The sequence below is a fragment of the Ascaphus truei genome, chromosome 2 (assembly GCF_040206685.1).
Source record: "Ascaphus truei isolate aAscTru1 chromosome 2, aAscTru1.hap1, whole genome shotgun sequence".
Classification (NCBI taxonomy): Eukaryota; Metazoa; Chordata; class Amphibia; order Anura; family Ascaphidae; genus Ascaphus; species Ascaphus truei.
This window is the reverse complement of record NC_134484.1, coordinates 471,236,571-471,259,405: the sequence shown is the minus strand read 5'-3', so window position 1 is coordinate 471,259,405 and position 22,835 is coordinate 471,236,571. Positions and strand designations below refer to the sequence as shown.

General features: G+C 45.9%; 1 protein-coding gene across 1 annotated transcript in view; it reads left to right on the top strand.

The window, feature by feature from the left end:
* The window catches only part of LOC142488295 (uncharacterized), a 73,098-nt gene that overhangs the window by 1,553 nt on the left and 48,710 nt on the right, over window positions 1–22,835 (top strand). The window contains exons 2-6 of the mRNA XM_075588667.1: window positions 687–773; window positions 7,851–7,978; window positions 19,434–19,518; window positions 19,618–19,671; window positions 21,563–21,676. Coding sequence (XP_075444782.1) covers window positions 755–773; window positions 7,851–7,978; window positions 19,434–19,518; window positions 19,618–19,671; window positions 21,563–21,676 — 400 coding nt within the window. The 5' untranslated portion in view covers window positions 687–754. The remainder of the gene's footprint in view (window positions 1–686; window positions 774–7,850; window positions 7,979–19,433; window positions 19,519–19,617; window positions 19,672–21,562; window positions 21,677–22,835) is intronic.

Sequence of the window (22,835 nt, the reverse complement as noted above, 5' to 3'; positions counted from 1 at the left end):
GGGTGTACTTTCTTTTTCACACCACTGTACTACTCATTTTAGGGACCCTGCAGAGAGAGAAGTGGCTCAGCTCGATGGCTGTGTGTATTAACCCTTGTCACATACACAAGTCACAGGCTCACTAGTGTGTCATGTGTGACAACTGATAAGAAAATGAGACGATAAGGGGGTGAGGCGATCAACCCCCTATGTAATATGGTGAAAAGTGGGGTCAGGTTAGAGGGAGTTACTGCACTGTTCTGCATTGCCCACTTCTCACTGTATAAAATAATGGAGAGACGGTGTCAGTGTGGAACAGAACTGCTGGACCGGAGAGCGTATCGGGAGCTTTTATCAAAGTCTCTCTAACGCCAAACTGGAGCACCAGATTTATCTGCTTCTTTTATTCATAGTATAGAACTGGACAGTATATTAATATGTTGCACTAAAATGACTTTGCTATTCTAAGGCTATTGATCTCTGACTTTTTTTACTACATGACTGTGTTACATAATCCTACAACACTGATGGATTTTGCACTGTTTGAAATTAAGTTCCTGTTTGAGGATGGACCATATGTTTGTTTAGGTGCCTCTAACTTTTGGGTTGTTTTTGTGTTAAAAATCTTATGTTTGAAAGCTTATACTAAATTCTGTAAATTTGTCCAATAAAACAAAACATTTCTTCTGTTTCTTTTTTTTATACAGACAAAGCTGATATCCAACAAATATAAATCAAGGAACCTCATATCTCAACACTGCTGCTCACTACCAGCATGGATCCACACTTGTTAAGTGAGTAGGGGAGCTATTTTGGTGGCTTTCAAATCTGCAAGGAGGGAATATCTGGTATTTTGCAGTTATGCGACTTGAACACCCAAACTAATCTTGTATAAACAAGTAGAGAGAAAGGAAAGAGTCCCTATTGTGTGGCACTGGAGAGAATACACCCTAATTAAAACTTAAACTTTATTATAGACTAGCTGATAGACCCGGCGTTGCCCGGAATGTTAATAGGTAAATGTTTTGAATAAAAAGGGGTTAAAGAGGAGGTGTGGGGTTAAACAGGAAGGGTGGGTGGTGTGTTGTTAAAGAGGAAGGGTGGGTGGGGTGGTGTTAAAGAGGAAGGGTGGGTGGGGTGTGGTTAAAGAGGAAGGGTGGGTGTTTTGTGGGTAAAGAGGAAGGGTGGGTGGGTTGTGGGTAAAGAGGAAGGGTGGGTGGGTTGTGGGTAAAGAGGAAGGGTGGGTGGGTTGTGGGTAAAGAGGAAGGGTGGGTGGTGTGGGGGTAAAGAGGAAGGGTGGGTGGTGTTAAAGAGGAAGGGTGTGTGTGATGGGGTTAAAGAGGAAGTGTGTGTGTTTGTTGTGGGTGAAAGAGGAAGGGTGTGTGGGTGGGGTGGGTGAAAGAGGAAGGGTGGGTGGGTGGGTGAAAGAGGAAGGGGGGGTGGGTGAAAGAGGAAGGGTGGGTGGGGGTGGGTGAAAGAGGAAGAGTGGGTGGGTGGGGGGTGGAAAGAGGAAGGGTGGCTGGGTGGGGGGTGAAAGAGGAAGGGTGGGTGGGGGTGGGTGGAAAGAGGGTGTATGTAAAGAGGAAGGTTGGTTGGGTTGGGGTGAAAGAGGAAGGGTGGGTGGGGGTGGGTGGAAAGAGGGTGTATGTAAAGAGGAAGGTTGGTTGGGTTGGGGGTAAAGAGGAAGGGTGGTTGTTGTTGTAAAAATGTGGGAGTGTATAAGGTTGAACAGTTGTAGACGTCAGAAAGGCGGCACTGTTGATGGCTGTAAAATTATAAAATTAATTTAATTAAAAAAAGTAATGGTGGGTGTGTGTCGGGTGAAAAAGGAATTGTGGCTGGGTGGGGGTAAGAGGTAGGGTGGGGGGGGGTGAAGAGGTAGGGTGGGTGTGTGGGGGGGGGAAGAGTAATGGTGGGTGGGGGGGTGGGTGAAGAGTAAGGTTGGGTGGGGGGGTGGTTGAATAGGAAGGGTGGGTGGGGGGGGAAAGAGTAAAGGTTGTGTGGGGGGGTGGAAAGAGGAAGGGTGTGTGGGGGAGGGGGGAAAGAGGAAGGGTGGGTGGGTGGGGAAACAGGAAGGGTGGGTGGGGGGGGAAAGAGAAATGTTGGGTGGAAAGAGGGTGGGTGGAAAGAGGAAGGTTGGTTGGGTTGGGGGTAAAGAGGAAGGCTGGTTGTTGTTGTAAAAATTTTGGAGTGTATAATGTTGAACAGTTGTAGATGTCAGAAAGGCGGCACTGTTGATGGCTGTAAAATTATAAAATTAATTTAATTAAAAAAAGTAATGGTGGGTGTGTGTGGGGTGAAAAAGGAATGGTGGCTGGGTGTGGGTGAAGAGGAAGGGTGGGTGGGGGGGAAGAGGAAGGGTGGGGGGGGAAGAGGAAGGGTGGGGGGGGGAGAGGAAGGGTGGGGGGGTGAAGAGGAAGTGTGTGTGGGGGGGGGGGGAATAGGAAGGGTGGGTGGGTGGGGGGTGGAATAGGAAGGGTGGGTGGGTGGGGGAAGAGGAAGGGTGGGTGGGGGGGGGAATAGGAAGGGTGGGTGGGGGGGGGAATAGGAAGGGTGGGTGGGGGGGGGGGAATAGGAAGGGTGGGTGAGGGGGGGAATAGGAAGGGTGGGTGGGGGGGGAATAGGAAGGGTGGGGGGGGGAATAGGAAGGGTGGGTGGGGGGGAATAGGAAGGGTGGGTGGGGGGGAATAGGAAGGGTGGGTGGGGGGGAAGAGAAATGGTGTGTGGGTGGGGGGGGGGTGAAGACAAAGGGTGGGTGGGTGGTGGGGGTGGGGAAATAAATGTTGGGTGGTGGGGGGGGGTGAAGATAAAGGGTGGGTGGGTGGTGGGGGTGGGGAAATAAATGTTGGGGGTGGGAGGATGTGTGGTTTTTAGGGGGGAAGTGGAAGGGTGGGTGGGGGTAAGAGTAAGGGTGGTTGGGGGGGAAGAGTAAGGGTGGTTGGGGTGGGGGAAGAGTAAGGGTGGTTGGGGGGGGGAAGAGTAAGGGTGGGTGGGGGTGGTAAGAGTAAGGGTGGGTGGGGTGGGAAGAGAAAGGGTGTGTGGGTGGGTGGGGAACAGAAATGGTGGGTGGGGGTGGGAAGAGAAAGGGTGTGTGGGTGGGTGGGGAACAGAAAGGGTGGGTGTGTGTTGGGGGGGAAGAGAAAGGGTGGGTGGAAATGAATGTTGGTGGGGGAGGAACGGTGGGTTGGTGGGGGAGGAAGGGTGGGTTGGGGGGGGAAAGAGGAAGGGTGGGTGTGGGGGGGGAAGAGTTTGTGTGAACAGGAAGGGTGTGTGATGTTGGTGGGGGGGAGGAAGGGTGTGTTGGGGGGGAAGAGGAAGGGTGTTTGGGTGGGGGGGGAAGAGGAAGGGTGGTTGGGTGGGGGGGTGAAGAGTAAGGGTGGGGGGGGAAGAGTAAGGGTGGGTGGGGTGGTGGGGGAAGAGTAAGGGTGGGTGGGGGGGTGTTGGAAGAGTAAGGGTGGGTGGGGGGGGGGGGGGAAGAGTAAGGGTGGGTGGGGGGGTGGGTGAAGAGTAAGGGTTTGTGAATAGGAAGGAAGAGGAAGTGTGTGTGTTTGGGGAAGAGGAATTTTGGTTGGTGGGGGAGGGGGAAGAGGAAGGGTGGGTGGTGTGGGGTGAGAGGAAGGGTGGTTGGTGGGGGGGGCAAGAGGAAGGGTGCTGCGGGGTATCGGAGATGTCACTTGTTGTTCGTACGTCCATGTACAGCGTGCATGTAACAGTTGAGCGGAGCGGAGCGCACATGTGAAATTAAGTGTTCATAAAGTTTTCATTGAGCGACACATGCGTGTTGTGCCTGAGCCTATAGAGAAAGGTAGAGTTCAGCGGAGCGCATAGAGATATGCTGCTGCGGGATAACGGAGATGTCAGTTAGTGAGTTGCTGTTGCGGGAAGTACTCAATAATTTAGTAGTTGAGCGGAGCACATGTGAGTTGGTGTTTGATAAAATAATAAATAATTGGTAAGTGCATAGGTAATGTGCGGAGCGCACATGTGAGTTGGTGTTGCGGGCATTTTATAAAACAATTATTAAGTGCACATGTGAGTGTAAAGCTGGCGGTTTAATGCGGGAAGTAGTGAATAATTTAGTAGTTGAGCGGAGCACATGTCAGTTGGTGTTGCGGCCATTTTATAAAATAATTGGTAAGTGCGTAGGTAATGTGCGGAGCGCACATGTCAGTTGGTGTTGCGGCCATTTTATAAAACAATTATTAAGTGCGTAGGTAAAGCTGGCGGTTATGATTTAAAGTGTTTACACAGGATGGAGAAAGTGGGCATATTAATGTAAAGTGTGTGCTGTGTGTATGATGGGATGAGAGTGAGTGTGTGTGAACATATACAAAAAGGGGAATGTTAAAGTGGGCATGTGGGCATATATAAATATGTAAAGTGTGTGTTGTGTGTGTATGTGTATGATGGGATGACAGTGAGTGTGTGGTGTGTGTATGATGGGATGACAGTGACTGTGTGTGTAACGGGAATTTAAAAGTGGGCATATTAATTTTTTGGAAGGGGAATTTGAAAGTGGGCATATTACCGGTAATAGGCATATTAATATGTAAAGTGTGTGTGTGAAACAGGACATATTGTGTGTGTGTGTGTGTGTGTGTGTGTACACACAGGGGTGAGAGTGTGAGATGAACTTAGCAAGGACTCTGCAGTGAGTGTGTGGTGTGTGTATGATGGGATAACAGTGACAACGGCAATTGAAAAGTGGCCATATTAATATGTAGGAAGGGGAATTTGAAAGTGGCCATATTAATAGGCATATTAATATGTAAAGTGTGTGTGTGAAGTGTGTGTGTTTGTGTGTGTGTGTGTGTGTGTGTGTGTACACACACAGGGGTGAGAGTGTGAGATGAACTTACCAAGGACTCAGCAGGGCTTCTTTGGGGGTATGCGGTCAGTGCAAGTGTGTGACAGTGAAGTAGGTGTGTGTCAGTGATGTCAGTGTAAGTTTTGGCCAATGACAGTCGTGTGGGCGGTGTGTGTCACAGTGGGGCGTACCTCTTGGGCAATGACAGTCGGGCTGGCCACGGACCAATCACATTCACCGCAGCTAGTACCAACCTTTGATTTTATATATTAAGATTGGATTAAAATAAACTGTTTGGAAGAACCACATACATAGAACAAACACAAAAATATTTATTAAAAGACGGGGAGGGGTGGTAGGGTGTTTAATGGGGATATTATATATGTTCCCTCTTAATTAAACCTTAGTAAACCCTAATCCTGGGTGGTCTAACAATGTATCTCAAAAAACCCTTATTGGCAGTGGGGTAAGTGCAGTGAGATGCAAGCCTGTCTGTTGGATAGAGGACAAGGTTGCACTTAATGCTAACTGGTATGAAGTAGCAATAAGTACCTTGAACTGCATATAATCTGCTATTAGCAGTACATGGATACCAAAATGTAGGGGACCCCTAATAACAATGGGGTATATGCAGTTGAATGCAAGTCTACATGTGAGATGTCAGGCAGAGCTGTGTTTGACTATTACCAGAATTGAGACAAACTTAAGTACCTCAGAGCCCCTTTTAGCAGTGGGGTATATGCAAGTTGAATGCAGGTCTGTATATGAAATGCCAAGCAGAGCTGTGTTTAGCAATTACCGGAGCTGAGACAGACTTTTAGCACCTCAATGAATAAAACTGCACACTGGCTGTACATATATATTATATAGAGATACCTAAGAGACTGACCCTAGAGTCTGAGTGCTTTTGCTGCCCACGGACGCAGTCTACGAAGCACTCAGACAAAGTATAGCCCACACCTCACCGATGAGCCGACGTCACGTGACGGTGACGTCGTACGTAGCCTACGTACGTTTCACCATAACTGGCTTCATCGGGGGCAGGTTACAAGTGACTTTGGAGCGTTTTTATAGGCTGACGTTGCCGTAGCAACGAATTATAGCTTTCTTCTGATTGGTCACTACTTGCAGCCAATCATAGTGCTCGTATTGATGACGCGCCCCTCCAGAGTGGAGGGAGTTGGAGGGACATGAGTATTCCTTCCGATTGGCTGAGAATGATAGCCTGTAATAGGCTTACAGGTTTGTTGACGCTCCCTCTGTAGTGAAATAAGGAGCGAGGGATTGCCAAACAAGAGATACACTGTTATACAGAATGAATGAATTAAATAAACGGGAGTACCTGTCATGTGTCATTTATCGTCTGCACTGAATGTTTCTTATTGCAGGTCCCTGATGTGAAAAATCATTGTTAGGTAGTGTATACATGCTATGGGTGTACATGGGGATAAGTATAGTGCACATGATCTTGTACAAATAATATTTAAGTGTTGCTAATGACGTCCCCTCTGGAATGGGGGAAAAAAAGGGTCTTGAACTCATATTGCACCAAAGGGATTAATAAAGTTGTAACTCCTATTTCTAATGGTTCCTGTGGAAAAAGTCTCCATAGGAGGAAATATGTCAATATTGGGTATGACCTCATATAGGGGAGGGGGGAGAAAATATGCTACTTAATGGCTTGTGATACCAAGACACAAAATGTGTCACAGGGAGGTCCACACATTACTAACAGATACCCAAAGATGTATTATTGGGTGTTGTAGCATGATGTTACAGACTGACCTCTTGAAACGGGGGGTCCGCTCTTTCTCTTATCATATATATATATATATATATATATATATATATATATATATATATATACACATGAAGGTCAGTCAGCACACTGCAGTAGAAACGGTTATAATAGCAGATGCTAGTCCCATAGAAAATAAGTATGATACGAACGAATCCAAAGACCAGTAAAGAGACAGCACACCGCACGGGGTTAATCCAAAAATCTATATTCACAACATGAAATACACGTAAGCCAACATTTCGGTCCCACAGAGAGACCTTCCTCAGGGCACGGCCCTGAGGAAGGTCTCTCTGTGGGACCGAAATGTTGGCTTACGTGTATTTCATGTTGTGAATATAGATTTTTGGATTAACCCCGTGCGGTGTGCTGTCTCTTTACTGGTCTTTGGATTGGTTCGTATCATATATATATATATATATATATATATATATAACAATGTGAAAGACAGCGCCTTATTCAGACAACACCCAAACTGCTGCAACCCTGATGAAACAGCAAGATGACACACCCAGCACAGATGCCTAATAACAATACCAAGTATAAAAATACTAGTGGTTAGGAACAAGTGATTATAAAATACCTCATGTATTAAATAAAAAATGTGCCAAAAAGATTATATAAAAAACAAGAAAAAAGTGTGTGTGTGAAAAAATGAGGGTCACGTGGCATAGGAACTACGGTGGTCGAGCAGTCCAGACGCCAGAGTGAGGACGTCAGTGAAGGATTTTCCTGGTCCCGGAGCTGTGAGAGGCAAATGGTGGCCGCACTACACAGAGGTGTTCCGGTTTGAAAGGTTAAAGCCCTCTTCGGTGACTACAGCAGCAGCAACATCTATTTGCAGTTACTTCCACCGCATTCAAACGCAGGACAGCTGTGAATTCTCACGTTCATCTGGTGCATGGGCTGGTCCCATAACATGCCTATATTGTGAGTGTGAGTGTGCATTTGTCTGTCCATGGATTATTAAACCTTATATATCTGATTTTATACAAGGATCAGGCGCTTTTTCTTTATCTTTTATTTATATATATATATATATATATTACATATTAGTTTCCTGTTAATCCATTGGTAACTACTGCCATAGGGACAAGTTCCACCCTTCAGCTGAGATGGGACAGAAATCTACCTGTGGGAGGACCATAATTTGCCATCCTTTCCTCCCCAGGTATTTTTTTTTCTGTCCTACCTAGCTGAGGTAGAGGTTAGTGGTTTTTACGTAGTATATTGGGGGCTTACCTGATTACCTTGTTATCGATACAGGGGAGTTGTCTGCCTCTCTCTCATGCCTGGATGGCCGCGCTCCAAGGAGTTGGCTCTTCCGGGGGCCAAAAGACGGTCATGCTGCAAATAGCCGCTTCGGCTCGCAGCTCCTGAAGCCGCTTCGGCAGGTGAGTGCTTGGTATTGTATTGTATTGTATTGTATTGTATGTCTTTATTTATATAGCGCCATTAGTGTACATAGCGCTTCACAGTAGTAATACATGTGGTAATCAAATAAATAACAGATAATATAAATAACAGATCATGGGAATAAGTGCTTTAGACATAAAAGTAACATTTCGGTATAGGAGTCCCTGCCCCGAGGAGCTTACAGTTTAATTGGTAGGTAGGTAGAACGTACAGAGACAGTGGGAGGGAGTTCTGGTAAGTGCGTCTGCAGGGGGCCAAGCTTTATGTATCGTGTTTAGAATATCCACAGTGCTATTCATATGCTTCATTAAGCAAGTGTGTCTTAAGGTGGGTCTTAAAGGTGGATAGAGAGGGTGCTAGTCGGGTACTGAGGGGAAGGGCATTCCAGAGGTGTGGGGCAGTCAGTGAAAAAGGTTTAAGGCGGGAGAGGGCTTTAGATACAAAGGGGGTAGAAAGAAGACATCCTTGAGAAGAACGCAAGAGTCTGGATGGTGCATACCGAGAAATTAGGGCTGAGATGTAAGGAGGGGCAGAAGAATGTAAAGCTTTAAAAGTGAGGAGAAGAATGGAGTGTGAGATGCGGGATTTGATCGGAAGCCAGGAGAGGGATTTCATGAGGGGAGATGCTGGTACCACGTGGACGCACGAGTAGCAGGGAGGAAGCTCGCGCAAGGCCGCGTGGTGACAGAGAACATATTTAAAAAAAACTGAGGATTTAAAATTGCCAAATAAGCACATGCTCTCGCTGCCCTGTTATTCTCGCAGGAGGATTAAGACGTGTAGAGGACAGTACACACTAGTCTGCTCAAGTGCAACAAGTAAAGGTGTAACTGCTGTAAGCCTACCATACGTACAGCTAGTCCTCGTTATCCAACGTTTCACTTTACAACTAATGGCATATCAAACGCTTTACAATGCAACCCTAAGGGCCGTTTTATCGACGCCAGAATGCATTATCCAACTCCTAAATGCGTTATCCAACGCTAACCGCCACGGATTAACATGGGACTCACTTTACAGCGGTTTCACTATCCAACGCTACTTCCAGAACGGATTCCGTTGGATAACCGAGAACTGACTGTATAGGCACTGCTAAAGTCTGCAAGCCAATCAGGACCTAACCAGGTTACATCATGGGTGCAAGCTCTTCAAAAACTGTGGGTGCTAAAGTCCCATGGAGGTAGTAGTAGTAGTCGTCATTATATAAAAGAGATACACTTTTGCTTTTAATGTTCAGGAACCTATCACGCCCATGCTCACAATGGAGAAAGGTCGAGCAGATAACATCAGGCAGATACTGCAGAAAGTTGTATCATTGTGTGTGTGTGTTCATGGCTCAAAGTCAACTGGCAGCAGTCAGGTCTGCAAAAACACAACACCCACAAGTGTGACACTTGAAATAACACAGGGATTGACAAACTACTGTAGATCTTGTGACATTTTTTCCTTTATGTCAAAATTACAATATTCAACCCCTGCTTTTTTACTCTGCATATATGCATATTATAATCAACTGACCTTTCCAAAATCATTACATTATACAGATCAACCCCGTTATAACGCGATCCGTTACAACGCAAATCCGCTTATAACGCGATCCGCTTATAGCGCAATGCGATTCTTTGGACCACAAGCACAGCGTTATAAGGGGGTTGAGCAGTATACAACTGCACTGAAATGATTGCCCTAAAGTTAGTAGCAGTACTCTTGTGATTTTTGTTTTAAAAAAAAGAGATGGCTATAATTACTGATATACATATTGTGTCAGTACTCCAGGGTTATAACAGGAGGTTCCAGTGGCCAGAGCGCCTACAGAACCAACTGTTAGAACGAAGGTATGCGGCAAAAACCCAATTGATCCTATGTCGGATTTCATGCCATGGATCCACGACATGGTAACTAACCCAGGTCATTGAAGCAGCCTCTTCAAAGTCTGCCTATGACAGGCCAGAAGCAGACAAGATAATTTACTAGCCTGGAAAGCCGACAAGATTAATCTTCTGAGAATTCAGAGGGCGAACAATTCAGCAGGATGGAACTGAAAATGGAGTCATGAGGATGAGTTTTCAGCAGAGGAAGAATCGTCCACTTTTGGTCTAGCCACTTCTCAAGGCAGGAAGAGAGATCTTACAGACCGAGGACGAGCCTTCCCTTTCGGAACTTAGAGATTGCCTATTCAAGATCCTTCCTGGTCCATGAAGGGTGGAGGAGATGATCAAAGGAGAGCGGTCCCAGCCAGACAAAAAAGATGCTTTGGCTCAAGACTTCCAGTGCAGGTAGGAGCTCAGTGGCCAAAACAGCAGGGGGCAGGCAAGGAGGCATCTGGTTCATAGGTAAGGGTCCAGGGCAGGTGGCAATAATCAGATGGGTTCACAAGCAGGGGTCCAGGGCAGGTGATAAGAATCATGGTCGGGGTCACAAGCAGGGGTCGGCAGCTGGAAATCCGCAGGGGCAGTGCAAGAACAGATGGAAAAAAGCCTAGTGCAGGCAAGGGCCTTTTTATTCAGGGGGACGCACAAAATACAAGGACTGGTTCAGGCAGAGGTCAGAGAACACAAAGCAAATGCCTGGAAGAACAGGAAACTATAAAGACAGGCAGGGACAGAGGACAGAAGCACCAAGAGGAGACAGAGGAAAACCCAGAGCAGACAGAAAACACACCCAGTGGGCAAACAGGAACTGTGGCTGGGAGCAGGAAGACACAAAAACACACACAGAGTGCCTGCCCAGCCTACCGATATGGTTATAACTTTCTAGAGTAGTGCTGTCAGGGTATACATATTGGATAACGAGAGAGAGAAGACCCTACTAGGACTCTAGCACGCGCGTGTGTACCATTTTTGCGGAGAGGGCAGCGCGAGGGCTGGTGCGACAGGCAGTGCTAAGACTGGAGGCGGGGGTGGGCAGGAGCACTCGTGAGTCTGTGCAGCCTGTCCCTGATTGGAGAAGCGGAGAGCCAATCAGAGGACAGCGATGGTGACAGGATGGGGGGGCAGGGTGAGATGGTGACAGGATGGGGGGGCAGGGTGAGATGGTGACAGGATGGGGGGCGCCAGGGTGAGATGGTGACAGGATGGGGGGCACCAGGGTGAGATGGTGACAGGATGGGGGGCGCCAGGGTGAGATAGTGACAGGATGGGAGGCGCCAGTGTGAGATGGTGAAAGGATGGGGGGTGCCAGAGTGAGATGGTGAAAGGATGGGGGGCGCCAGGGTGAGATGGTGAAAGGATAGGGGGCACCAGAGTGAGATGGTGAAAGGATGGGGGGGGCGCCAGGGTGGGATAGTTACAGGATTGGGGGGCCAAAGTGAGATGGTGACAGGATGGGGGGCAGGGTGAGATGATGACAGGATGGGGGGGCCAGGGTGAGATGGTGACAGGATGGGGGGGCAGGGTGAGATGGTGACAGGATGGGGGGGGCAGGATGAGATGGTGAGTGGATGGGTGGGCCAGAGTGAGAAGATGACGATGGGGGGAATAAGATGATAATGGGGGGCGGGATGAGATGGTGATGGGGGCCAGCCTGGGGAGATGAGATCATGATGATGGGGGATATTTTAAATGTATTGGGAGGGTGGGGGTTTATTTTAAATATATTGTGGAGGTGGGGGTATATTTGATATGTATTGGGGAGTTGGGGGTATATTTTTATATGTATTGGGGAGGTGGGTGTATTTTTTAAATGTATTTAGGTGGAGGTGGGGTTTTTTTTTTAATGTATTCGGGGGGCGTGGGTTTTTAAAAAAAATGTATTTGGAGAGCGAGGGGTATTTTTTATATGTATTGGGGGGGGAGGGGCGTGGGTGTCCAGTATTTTTGGACAAGCCACCTGTCAACCCTAGGGAGATGGGACATGCAGGGGGAGGGGGGTGATGTGAGGGAGATGGGACATGCAGGGGGAGGGGTGTGATGTGAGGGAGATGGGACATGCAGGGGGTGGGGGTGATGTGAGGGAGATGGGACATGCAGGGGGGGTGATGTGAGGGAGATGGGACATGCAGGGGGGTTGATGTGGGGGGGGGTGATGTGAGGGAGATGGGACATGCAGGGGGTGGGGGTGATGTCAGGGAGATGGGACATGCAGGGCAGGGGGGTGATGTGAGGGAGATGGGACATGCAGGGCAGGGGGGAGGGATGTGAGGGAGATGGACATGCAGGGGGGTGATGTGAGGGAGATGGGACATGCAGGAGGGGTGATGTGAGGGAGATGGGACATGCAGGGCAGGGGGGTGATGTGAGGGAGATGGGACATGCAGATGGGGTGATGTGAGGGGGATGGGATATACAGGGGGGGGGTGATGTGAGGGAGATGGGACATGCAGGGGGTGGGGGTGATGTCAGGGAGATGGGACATGCAGGGCAGGGGGGGTGATGTGAGGGAGATGGGACATGCAGGGCAGGGGGGAGGGATGTGAGGGAGATGGACATGCAGGGGGGTGATGTGAGGGAGATGGGACATGCAGGAGGGGTGATGTGAGGGAGATGGGACATGCAGGGCAGGGGGGTGATGTGAGGGAGATGGGACATGCAGATGGGGTGATGTGAGGGGGATGGGATATACAGGGGGGGGGTGATGTGAGGGAGATGGGACATGCAGGGCAGGGGGTGATGTGAGGGAGATGGGACATGCAGGGGGGGGTGATGTGAGGGAGATGGGACATGAAGGGGGTGATGTGAAGGAGATGGGATATGCAGGGCAGGGGAGTGATGTGAGGGAGATGGGACATGCAGGGCAGGGGGGTGATGTGAGGGAGATGGGACATGCAGGGCAGGGGGTGATGTGAGGGAGATGGGACATGCAGGGGGTGGGGGTGATGTGAGGGAGATGGGACGTTTTGATGCGACGTTGCCAGCACTATAAACGCAGCCTAATATGTGTCAGCCAGATAGGGGTTCCCCGAGATTTTTCAAAATACTTCAAGGTTTCCTCCAAACAAAAAAGGTTGGGAATCACTGGTGTAGGTTGTACACATTTGTATTTCTCCCAAAACGTATAAAACTTCAATGGTCACACTCAGATTCCCAATGATTTGAAAAGACAATGTACAGGGGTCTTTGGGGGTGATCCTCGATGGTGCTGCGCAGATCCTCTCTTCGTGTCCATGGGGAAGGCCGGCTCACTTAGCATTCACTTCCTGGTAGTGACCTCACGAGTCTCGCGAGATGTGGGGCTTCAAAATCTGGAACTGCTCTCCGGACCTCTGTTCACCTCCCTATCCTCTGTGATAGGATTCTGGCTCCAAACTCTGTGTTTCGCCTTAGGGCTTCGTCTGGGGTTTATAATCACTGCTATAATGGAATACCTATATCTACCTCAAATTCAAATTGACATCCATACAATCCTAATATGAATTAATTAGTAAGAAAACTTCTTTATTATATAAATTCTAAGTAAACACATAAATGAAGCAATTGTAAAACACATGTAAAATAAACACATACATTCTAAATACAACATGAAAATAAAAACAATTTAACATAGTAGCTAAAATACATAAATTATTTAGCAACACAGAAAGTGCTTCATAACAAGCCAATTATAAAGTACATCAAAGTGACTCAGAATAGTACTTATGGTAGTATATATACACTAATAAAGATCTCAAGTCAGAGATTCAAACCTAGGTTTTACATATTCTCAACAAATCAGTATAACAATTGAAGGGAGATAAGAGATAAAAACAGAGATCAATATCAAATAAGATCATAATTATATTAAAAAAACAAATATAGAAATAAAGTTTATTTATTTTTTTATCTGATAAATTAAAATATCCAGTCTGTATTTCAGCATGTAACCCATCTGGTATTAGTGTTTTTAATGTAAAAATCCCCAAAGTTTCCCTCTGTGATAGGGTCCATATAATGTCCCCACCTCTCCGATTTTATTTGGACACACTATCACTATATATTTGAAACATTAAGGATCCTCCTTATGTATCCGTTTAAAATGTTTTGGGACACTGTGGGTTAATAATTCCTTTTTTTTTTTTTTTTATAACTTAAATTTTATTGAATCAAAACAGCATAAAATACATTACAGAATCATACCCTTTACTCTCGGTTTTTTTCCTTCCCATATGAATTTGGATATAGCAGACTGAAGTGAGAGTATATCCGTCAGTCTGAGTGGCACCGGTAATGTCTGGAACAAATATAGTATGCGTGGGAGGAGAGTCATCTTTATACTATGTATCCGCCCGATCCATGAGATTTTAAAAGACGCCCAGTTTCTCAGCTCTTCCTTCAGATCGCGGATCAGTTTGGGGAAGTTCGCCTTGTAGATACTATTGTAATCTTTGGGGATTATAACCCCTAGGTATTTCACCCCTTTTTTCGGCCAATTAAAGTTGAAATTGAGCTGTATCAACTTTTCTGTCTCTTTTGGGATGCTTATATTCAGGGTTTCAGATTTAGATTGGTTGATCTTAAAGCCAGTTATATCATTAAATTTCCCCAGCAAGTTGAATAGGTTGTGAGCAAGACATCGTCTGCGTAAAGAGCTATCTTATGCGTTTGTGTGCCCGCCTCTATGCCTCCCATATCTGGATTATTTCTAATCTGTGCCGCTAAGGGCTCTATACACATTGCGAATAGAAGGGGGGATAATGGGAGGGACCGAGAGTAAAGGGTATGATTCTAAAAAAGCCAACATTGGAAGGGGGCCTGGCGGTACCTTGTCTGCTATCTTATTACAAAGCGGCACAATTAAGCCAAATCTCCCAATGGCACGTAAACCCTGATTCGAAAAGGTGGGTTGCATTGGAAAGTGAAGCTTGCTCCCCAATAAAATTAAAAAGCTTGATATGGTTACCCAAAACAGCCTTGAAGCTGCTGAATAAGCCGCTGGCCTCAGTGGCGAACTCGCTGGCTATCTGGGAGGCCAATAAAAGTAAATGTAATCTGCTATCTAGAGGATCTCTGATGACTCCATTATGGGGCAACCCGGATTTTGCTCCAGGCCTGTACAGAAAGGAATTTTCAATTTGGAAGCAATTAGGCATACATAGACTCTGAGATCTAGAGGGGAGCAAAGATATGAAGCCCTTTGCACAAATTAGAGAGGAATCAAACATCCCCCCCTGAGAAATATTTAGATTTCTCCAACTGCGAGCATTTTACATTAGCGTTACCCCACGACCCCCACTAACCAAGTTTGAAAAGCTCTGTCTAGTTGAGACGGATACCAGGGGACTCATATCGCTGTTGTACAAAGATGTGATCGGTTCAGGAGTACAAGCTGACCACAAACTGAGGTACATGGATCAGTGGGAGAGAGATCTAGGTGAAGTTCTAGAGACTGAAGAGTGGGCTAGAATAATTACGGCATCTGCCAAGAGCTCTATATGCACAACTTTAAGGGAAAACGCATATAAAGTTTTAATGCGATGGTATCACACTCCCTTGAAATTATCTAAATTCGTACCAGGGTACTCCCCCCTGTGCCCTAGACAGTGCAGACCAACGGCTGATTTGCTACATATGCTGTGGTCTTGCCCGAGGATTAGACCGCTTTGGCGAAAAATCAGAGATTGGCTTGAGAAGATTCTAAATCTTAAAATTTCCATGGACCCGTGGCGGTTTCTGCTGAACAGACCGTCCTTGGGGTGGACTAAATCAAGTAATAAACTAGTTGCTTATTTCGCAACAGCTACTCGGTGCGAGATCGCAGCACTATGGAAGCAACCCAAAATTCCCCTAATTCCCAAGATTCGGAACAGAATTTGGTTTGTATGCCAGATGGAGAAATTAACAAGTCTAGTTAATGACACTGGCGAAATTTATCTAAAAACCTGGACACCTTGGTTGGACCAGAGGGACATCCCGGGAGTAGGAAGAGATACTATCCTGCTTTGATAGTAATAGATGCGTTTTCCCTTGAATAACGCTGAGTGTAGGAATCACGCAGAACACATAGTGCCAAGAACACCCTCGGCAGGCTCGTGAAGTGGGTATCTAAGACATCGGGTGGATAGGTTCCCCTGGAGGGGCTAAGGATATAACAACCTTTAGGAGTTGTAACTCCACGATTCTATTAGTCCTAATGGGATTGACTCCCGCACCACACCACCCTCCCCCCCCTTCCCTGTCCCCTCTCTCCCCTACATTCCCCCCCCCCTTTATTTTATTTTTATTTTTCTGTTAGCTGTATCCCAATACCTGTTTGTGAGAAATGTTAGTTTGTAACACAATTTCTTTGTAAAATGTATGGTGAAGATTTTGTTGTACATGCTCTTTGCTGAAAAACTCAATAAAACCAAAGTTAAAAAAAAATACATTACAGAATACTTTTGTCTTGTATGCAAACAATATTTTAACAACTGTGTAAGTAACAACGAGGTCCTGCTGTGCTTCGGGACCCGGTCTTCCGGGTATTTTGGTGTGGACCATACAGTCCAAGCCGACTCTACTTAAATGGACAAACAGACACTTATAACTCAACTTAAAAGGGGAGACAATACATACTCACAAAAAAAAAAAAAAAAAAATATAGGGAAAAGGGAAGTCGAGGCGGGGTGGGGAGGGGAAAGGGGTAGGTTGGGGGTGAGGTAGGGGGAGTGCGTTAGCAGTAGATGCGACACGTGGCCCCGTGCCAAGCATCACAGATGTTTGCAAGCTGAGTCGTCTCTCACATTACTTATATTATAATGCTGCCATAAGGGGTCTTGGGTGTATAGAATACCTCCTGTAAGCCCCTCCCAAGGAGAACCCATCTACTGTTATCAGAGCCATATTGAGGACCTCTCAATCCCCGGGATATCTGTCTGTGCCAGCCAAGGCGTCCAGACTTTTAGGAAATTGTCACCAGTATCGTTAACTAAACTCGTTAATTTTTCCATCTGGCAAATGAACCAAATTCGATTCCGAATCTTTGGGATGGTTGAGATATCAGATTGTTTCCATAATGCTGCGATCTCGCACCGCGTTGCAATTGCAAAATGGGCAATTAGTTTGTTATTTGTTTTGGAAAGGCCCGTGAATGGCCTGTTCAGGAGGAACAACCACGGGTCTGGGGGAATGGTGAGATCAAACAGTCTATGTATCCAATGTCTAATCGCCTCCCACAGTGGAGAGATCCGTAGGCAAGACCACAGCATATGTAACAGGTTGGCTGTTCCTCCGCACTGGCGGGGGCACAGGGGAGAGGAACCCGGCACAAACCTTGATAATTCCAGTGGGGTGAGGTACCATCGCATTAGGACTTTATATGCGTTCTCCTTGAGCGTGGTGCATATGGAGCTCTTCGCTGTGGCCATAAATATGGCGCTCCATTCTTCATCTTCTTAGTTTTCTCCCAGATCTGTTTCCCATTGAAATCGGAATGAGGGTATCTGCTGCTCATGTTCACCAGAACTGATCACTTCTCCATATAGCTGAGATGTAAGTCCCTTCGTGTCGGTCTCAGCCAGACAGAGCTTTTCGAAAGATGTTAATAGGGGTTATGGGGCAAATTTGTTATAAAATGCCCTGATCTGGAGGTATCTAAAGAATTCTGAGTGAGGGATCTCTTTTTCTTCCCTGATATGGTTGAATGTTTTGATTTTTCTGTCATAACCCTCCAGATCTCTAATCCGATTGTAGCTCCTCTGTCTCCAGATTGAGATATTACTGACTGATAGACCTGGAGCGAAATCAGGGTTATTCTAGATGGGTGTTGCCATGGAATTTTTTGTCGTGAGGGAATGCCGAAATTTCGTAGACTCCCAGATTGACACTGAGTTGGTCACCGAGGAGAGCGGCATGGCGGTAAATTTTCGCGCCGTTTTAGGTAACCAAATTAAGCTGCTCAGTTCCAGAGGTGCACACGCAGCATTTTCTATTTCCACCCATCTCTTTAACTTTGGGTTAGATTGCCATTGTACAATCTGACTTAATTGTGCCGCCTTGTAGTATGATACCAGGCAGGGTACTGCTAGGCCGCCCGCCACCACAGATATTTTCATATTTAATTTACTTACTCTCGGTTTTTTACCTCCCCAGATAAATTTGGAGATTTCAGATTGAAGTGAGTGCAAGTCCCTCCAACTGAGTGGCACTGGAAGAGTTTGGAAGAGGTATAATATACGGGGGAGTAGGTTCATTTTGACACTATGGATACGTCCAATCCAGAATATCCTTTTGGATGTCCACTTCCGTAAATCAGATTTTAAGGTCCGAATCAGGTTGGGGTAATTTGCATTGTACACGTCTTTTACAGTTTTGGTGATGTGGACACCCAGGTATTTTATGTGGTTTTGTTGCCAGTTAAATTTGAAATTCAATTTTAGTAATTTCTCCATGTGTCTAGGGAGGTTGATGTTGAGGGCTTCCGATTTGGATTGATTGATTTTGAAGCCGGAGACCTTAGAGAATCGATATAGTAGGTCGAAGAGGTTTGGTAGGGACGTAAGGGGTTTTGTGATAATCAAGAGGATGTCATCCGCATACAGGGCTGCTTTATGGGTCTGGGAGTATGCGTTTAACCCTGAGATGTCTGGGTTTCCTCTGATTTGTGCCGCCAGTGGTTCGATACATTGGGCAAATAAGAGCGGGGATAATGGGCAGCCCTGTCTCGTGCCACTCTTTATTTGGAATGGCAGAGAGGGGCAGCCTTGGTGTATGACCCTGGCGGTGGGGTTAGAATACAGCGATAGAATCGCCTCACTCACCCGATCTCCAAAGCCAAATGTCGCAAGCGTCTCTTTTAAATATGACCAGTCTATCCTATCGAAAGCTTTTTCTGCATCCAGACTTAACAACATGCTTTGAGTTGCCTTACTATTTGCCAAATCCAACAGATCAATAAATCATCGTGTATTATCCGCTGCTTGCCGGCCCTTGATAAATCCGACTTGATCTGGGTGTATAAGTCTGGGTAGGATGAGACTAAGTCTATTGGCCAATAATTTAGCGTATAATTTAACATCAGTGTTAATTAATGATATAGGCCGGTAACTTTTGCAGTCTAGCGGGTCTTTCCCAGTTTTATGAATTAGTGATATTGACGCCTTTAACATCTCCTTGGGGATTGGGGCTCCCGCTAAAATAGCGTTAAACATGCGGAGCAACCTTGGGGCGAGCAGCTTTATAAATTCCCAATGTGCTCGCGTATGCGGACATGCGCAGGTCTAGTTGTGCATCCTGCAAACCGACTTTCAATCAATTAGTCGCAAAATGGAGAAGAACATCAGGAAACTTTAAGTAATAAAAACTCTGCTCAAGAATGTTTCATCCAGTAGCTACCACAGCAGACACCGTGTCCTTTCCATGGAAATTCCAACTCGCATTTGTTCCCACCAATTCCTCTGTTCCCAAGAGTTCTCAGGAAAATCGGACAATACGAGGCACACGTAGTTAGAGCAGAGAAAGTATTGCACTCACATGTGACAAAGTCAAGCGGGCATTTCGGTTACTAAGTTTAACCACACTGATGTTGTAGATTCTCCTTTAACAGGACAACTCTGGTGATGTGCACCGTCTCCAGTGGCAGGACTCGCAGTATCATACAGAATCACCGGTAGCAGGATATTTGTCGCCAGGTAAGAGATTGGTCCAATCAAGGAAATTCATATATTTGGACTATAACGTATCCTTCTAGCTCACAGTTTTTTTGCGCTTGTTTCTTTTCCCTTTTTAAGGCACATGTAGTGGCTGTACTCCCAAACTGGCCATGCAGAGCCTGGTTCCCACAGGTAATTCAACTTTTGCTAGACAAACCGTGACAACTGCCGATGTTTCAAGGCCTCCTATTCCAGGGTCCAGTGCAACATCCCAGACGAGGGGAATGAAATTTGTTGGCATGGAGGTAGAGTGGGAGCTGCTCAGATCAAGCGGGCTGTCGCACAAGGTGGCACAGACAATGGCGGCAAGGAAAATAACTACTTCTACAGTATATCATAGAATCTGGCAGCAATTCCATCAGTGGTGTGAGCAACAAGGTGTAAGCTTCTTGGAGCCACCTATTCCTGAAACTAGAGTTTTTGCAAGAAGATCTAGAACAAGGGCTCAGGTGTCGGCATTATTGGCTCTACTAGGGAGACTTTTGACCGCCATAGATCTCATAAGTAGATTTTTCCAAGCTTGGAAGAAAATCAATCACCAAAAGAGGGACCTAGTTCCGGCCTGGGATTTGTCATTGGTATTATGGGCTCTAACAGATGCCCCCTTTTGAACTGCTTTCTCAAGCTTCAGGCATGTATTTCCTTTTTATAGCAGTAACGTCGGCACTTAGGATTGGTGAATTACAAGCTTTGTCCATTAACAAACCTTTTCTTATTTTTCATCAAGACAAGGTCAATGGATTGTAACAGCTATCAGGAAGGCCTATACTATTCAAAATATTCCATACACAGGGCTGGTAAATGCACATTCGACAAGGGCCATGGCCACCTCATGGGCAGCGAAGGCGCAGGCTTCCCCCGCAGAATTATGCAGGGCAGCAGTATGGACATCAATTAATACATTTATTAAGAATTATTGTTTGGACGTGCACGCCTCAGCAGACGCATGCTTTGGAAGAAAGGTCCTGCAGTCAGTTGTCACCACTTAAATAAAAGATCATATTTAAGTGTCAAGGAGTGTGGTGTTTTATTCTAGGCCCTCTTCCCTTTTGTTTTATGTGGGTACTGATTTGGCAAGTCCCATTGGTGATCACTGCCATGTGGACAACAGTGAAATAGAAAATTGATACTAACTTTCTGTAATTTTCTCTTCCTGGAGAGTCCTTCCCTGGCAGTACTCACCAATTCCCTCCCAAAGTTTAGATCGGAGATGTTTCTAGTTATATATTTCAGCTTTTGTACCAAGACTACTTGGGCAGGAAAGAAGGGGCTATTTATGGTCCTTCCACATGTATATTTCTGTCCTATCTCAGCTGGAGGGTGGAGCTTAACCCAATGGTGAGCACTGCCACGGAAGGACTCTCCAGGAAAATACAACTATGGTAAATTGGGTTTCAATTGACTTTATTACGATTCTCTAACAAGCGCTTACTAAAGAACTGGGCACATTATAAAATAACAAATAATGACAGAACATACCTTGCTGCAGACTAGACACACACAACATATTTACAGAACTTGCATGGAGGCCTCAGTTGAGACTGGTGAACCTGCTTGTAGAACAAATTATGTGGCTGTTTATACCCTCCATGCTGACATCACAGATCATGATGTTGAAAGCAGAGGGGTTAAACCTGGGGCCCACACAATTAATCCATTATCATAATTAATCCCAACTTCAGTCCTCAAGTACCCCTAACAGTCCAGGTTTTAAGACTATGCTCACATTAGCACAGGTAGCTCACTCAGTTTGACCTGGACTGTTAGGGGTACTTGAGGACTGGAGTTTGGAGAGACTGCTGATAGAAACCAGTAGTCAACCAAGAGGGGCTATACTTTTTTCCCCTCATAGAACCACCAGCAGGTAAGATATGTCTTCAACTCTTTAAGTAATTTTCTGCCAGAAGGGCCAGTAACACATTTCTTTACAATTCTTTGCTACTATTCTATATCAGAGGAGATTTCAGAAGAAGAGCCCCCACTCCCAGCTTTACATGATGGATTTTTCTTTTCTTATCGCCAGGTTTCCCAGTGGTTGTGCCACAGAGTGTAGAGGTTAAGTTAGATAAAGAAGAGCCGAACACTGAGGAAAGTCTGACAATCATAAAGATTGAAATGGATTCATTTCCTATTGGTGGTAAGTACCCTTATAACCCCACTTGCCTGTATTCAAATTGTTTAAAAAATTAACTGACGTCTACAATATTGGGGAAAATAATATTAATGCAATAATAGAATTACAAGCTACATGTTCTAATAACCTTTGAAAATCATGTGTTTTATTAATGTTGTTGTTGTTATGATAATATTATTATGATAATATTATTATTATTGAGGTTTGAACATTGGTAGCAGCAAGAACTGTTTCCAGCACTCCAGGTTAATAATCACATACAATCACTTACTTTTCACGTCCAGTTAGGAATCGTTATATAGTCACATTAAAGGAGTATTCAGGGTTAATTACCTCTCATAGGAAGTCCGTGGGTGTCATGGAACCAGAACTACCTTTCTGACTCACCTCCCTCTCTCCTTTGCAGCTTCTGTCTATCTTATTCCCAGCTGCATGGAGCCTGCACACACATTCTGTGCCTGTGTAACTCGCAACAATGTTGCATTTCCTGCCTCTGGGCATGGAATCAGTGAGCTGCTACTGCAGTCTCTGAGATCCTCACCAGAATGGGCTAGTCCGCCCCCCCTTTTGTTTGATCAGAGATAGTCTGCCCCTAGACTATTCCTTTACCCACACTGCCCCTCACTTCCTTTGCAACCCTGGAGACTGTGAGTACAAGATCCTTCCCTGCTCATTCCCCATGGTGAGGCCATCTCTTTTTACCGGTTTCTAACTAATAATCACCACTACATACCATCCACAAGTATCTGTATCCTGCTGCCTTTTCCCAATAAAGTGGAGGAAATATTACAGGGCTTGGAGTGATTTAAAAGGGAACTGTGTTAATACTGTCGGGAGCCATTCACACCAAACGTGACCCTGGCTTCAGAAAAGTAGGCCTGCTGGGTGTTCTGGAAAAGCCACGTGCAGCATAGTGGAGTAATATGACTCTCAATTGAGTATAAAGGTTGGAAATGGGTCCCTGACCTTCAACTGATGAGATGGAGCACATTTGGAAAAAAACAATAATTTGAAGATCACCTTTCCCTGTTTGACAGTGTATTCTGCCTGTGCTCATAGCCTCTAAATGCCAAGATTAATTTAGAAGCTTGACCCTCTCTAATTTCTCTATTTACCGTTTCCTCTCCCTGACCTCATCACCTCATCTCATCTCTGAATCCTC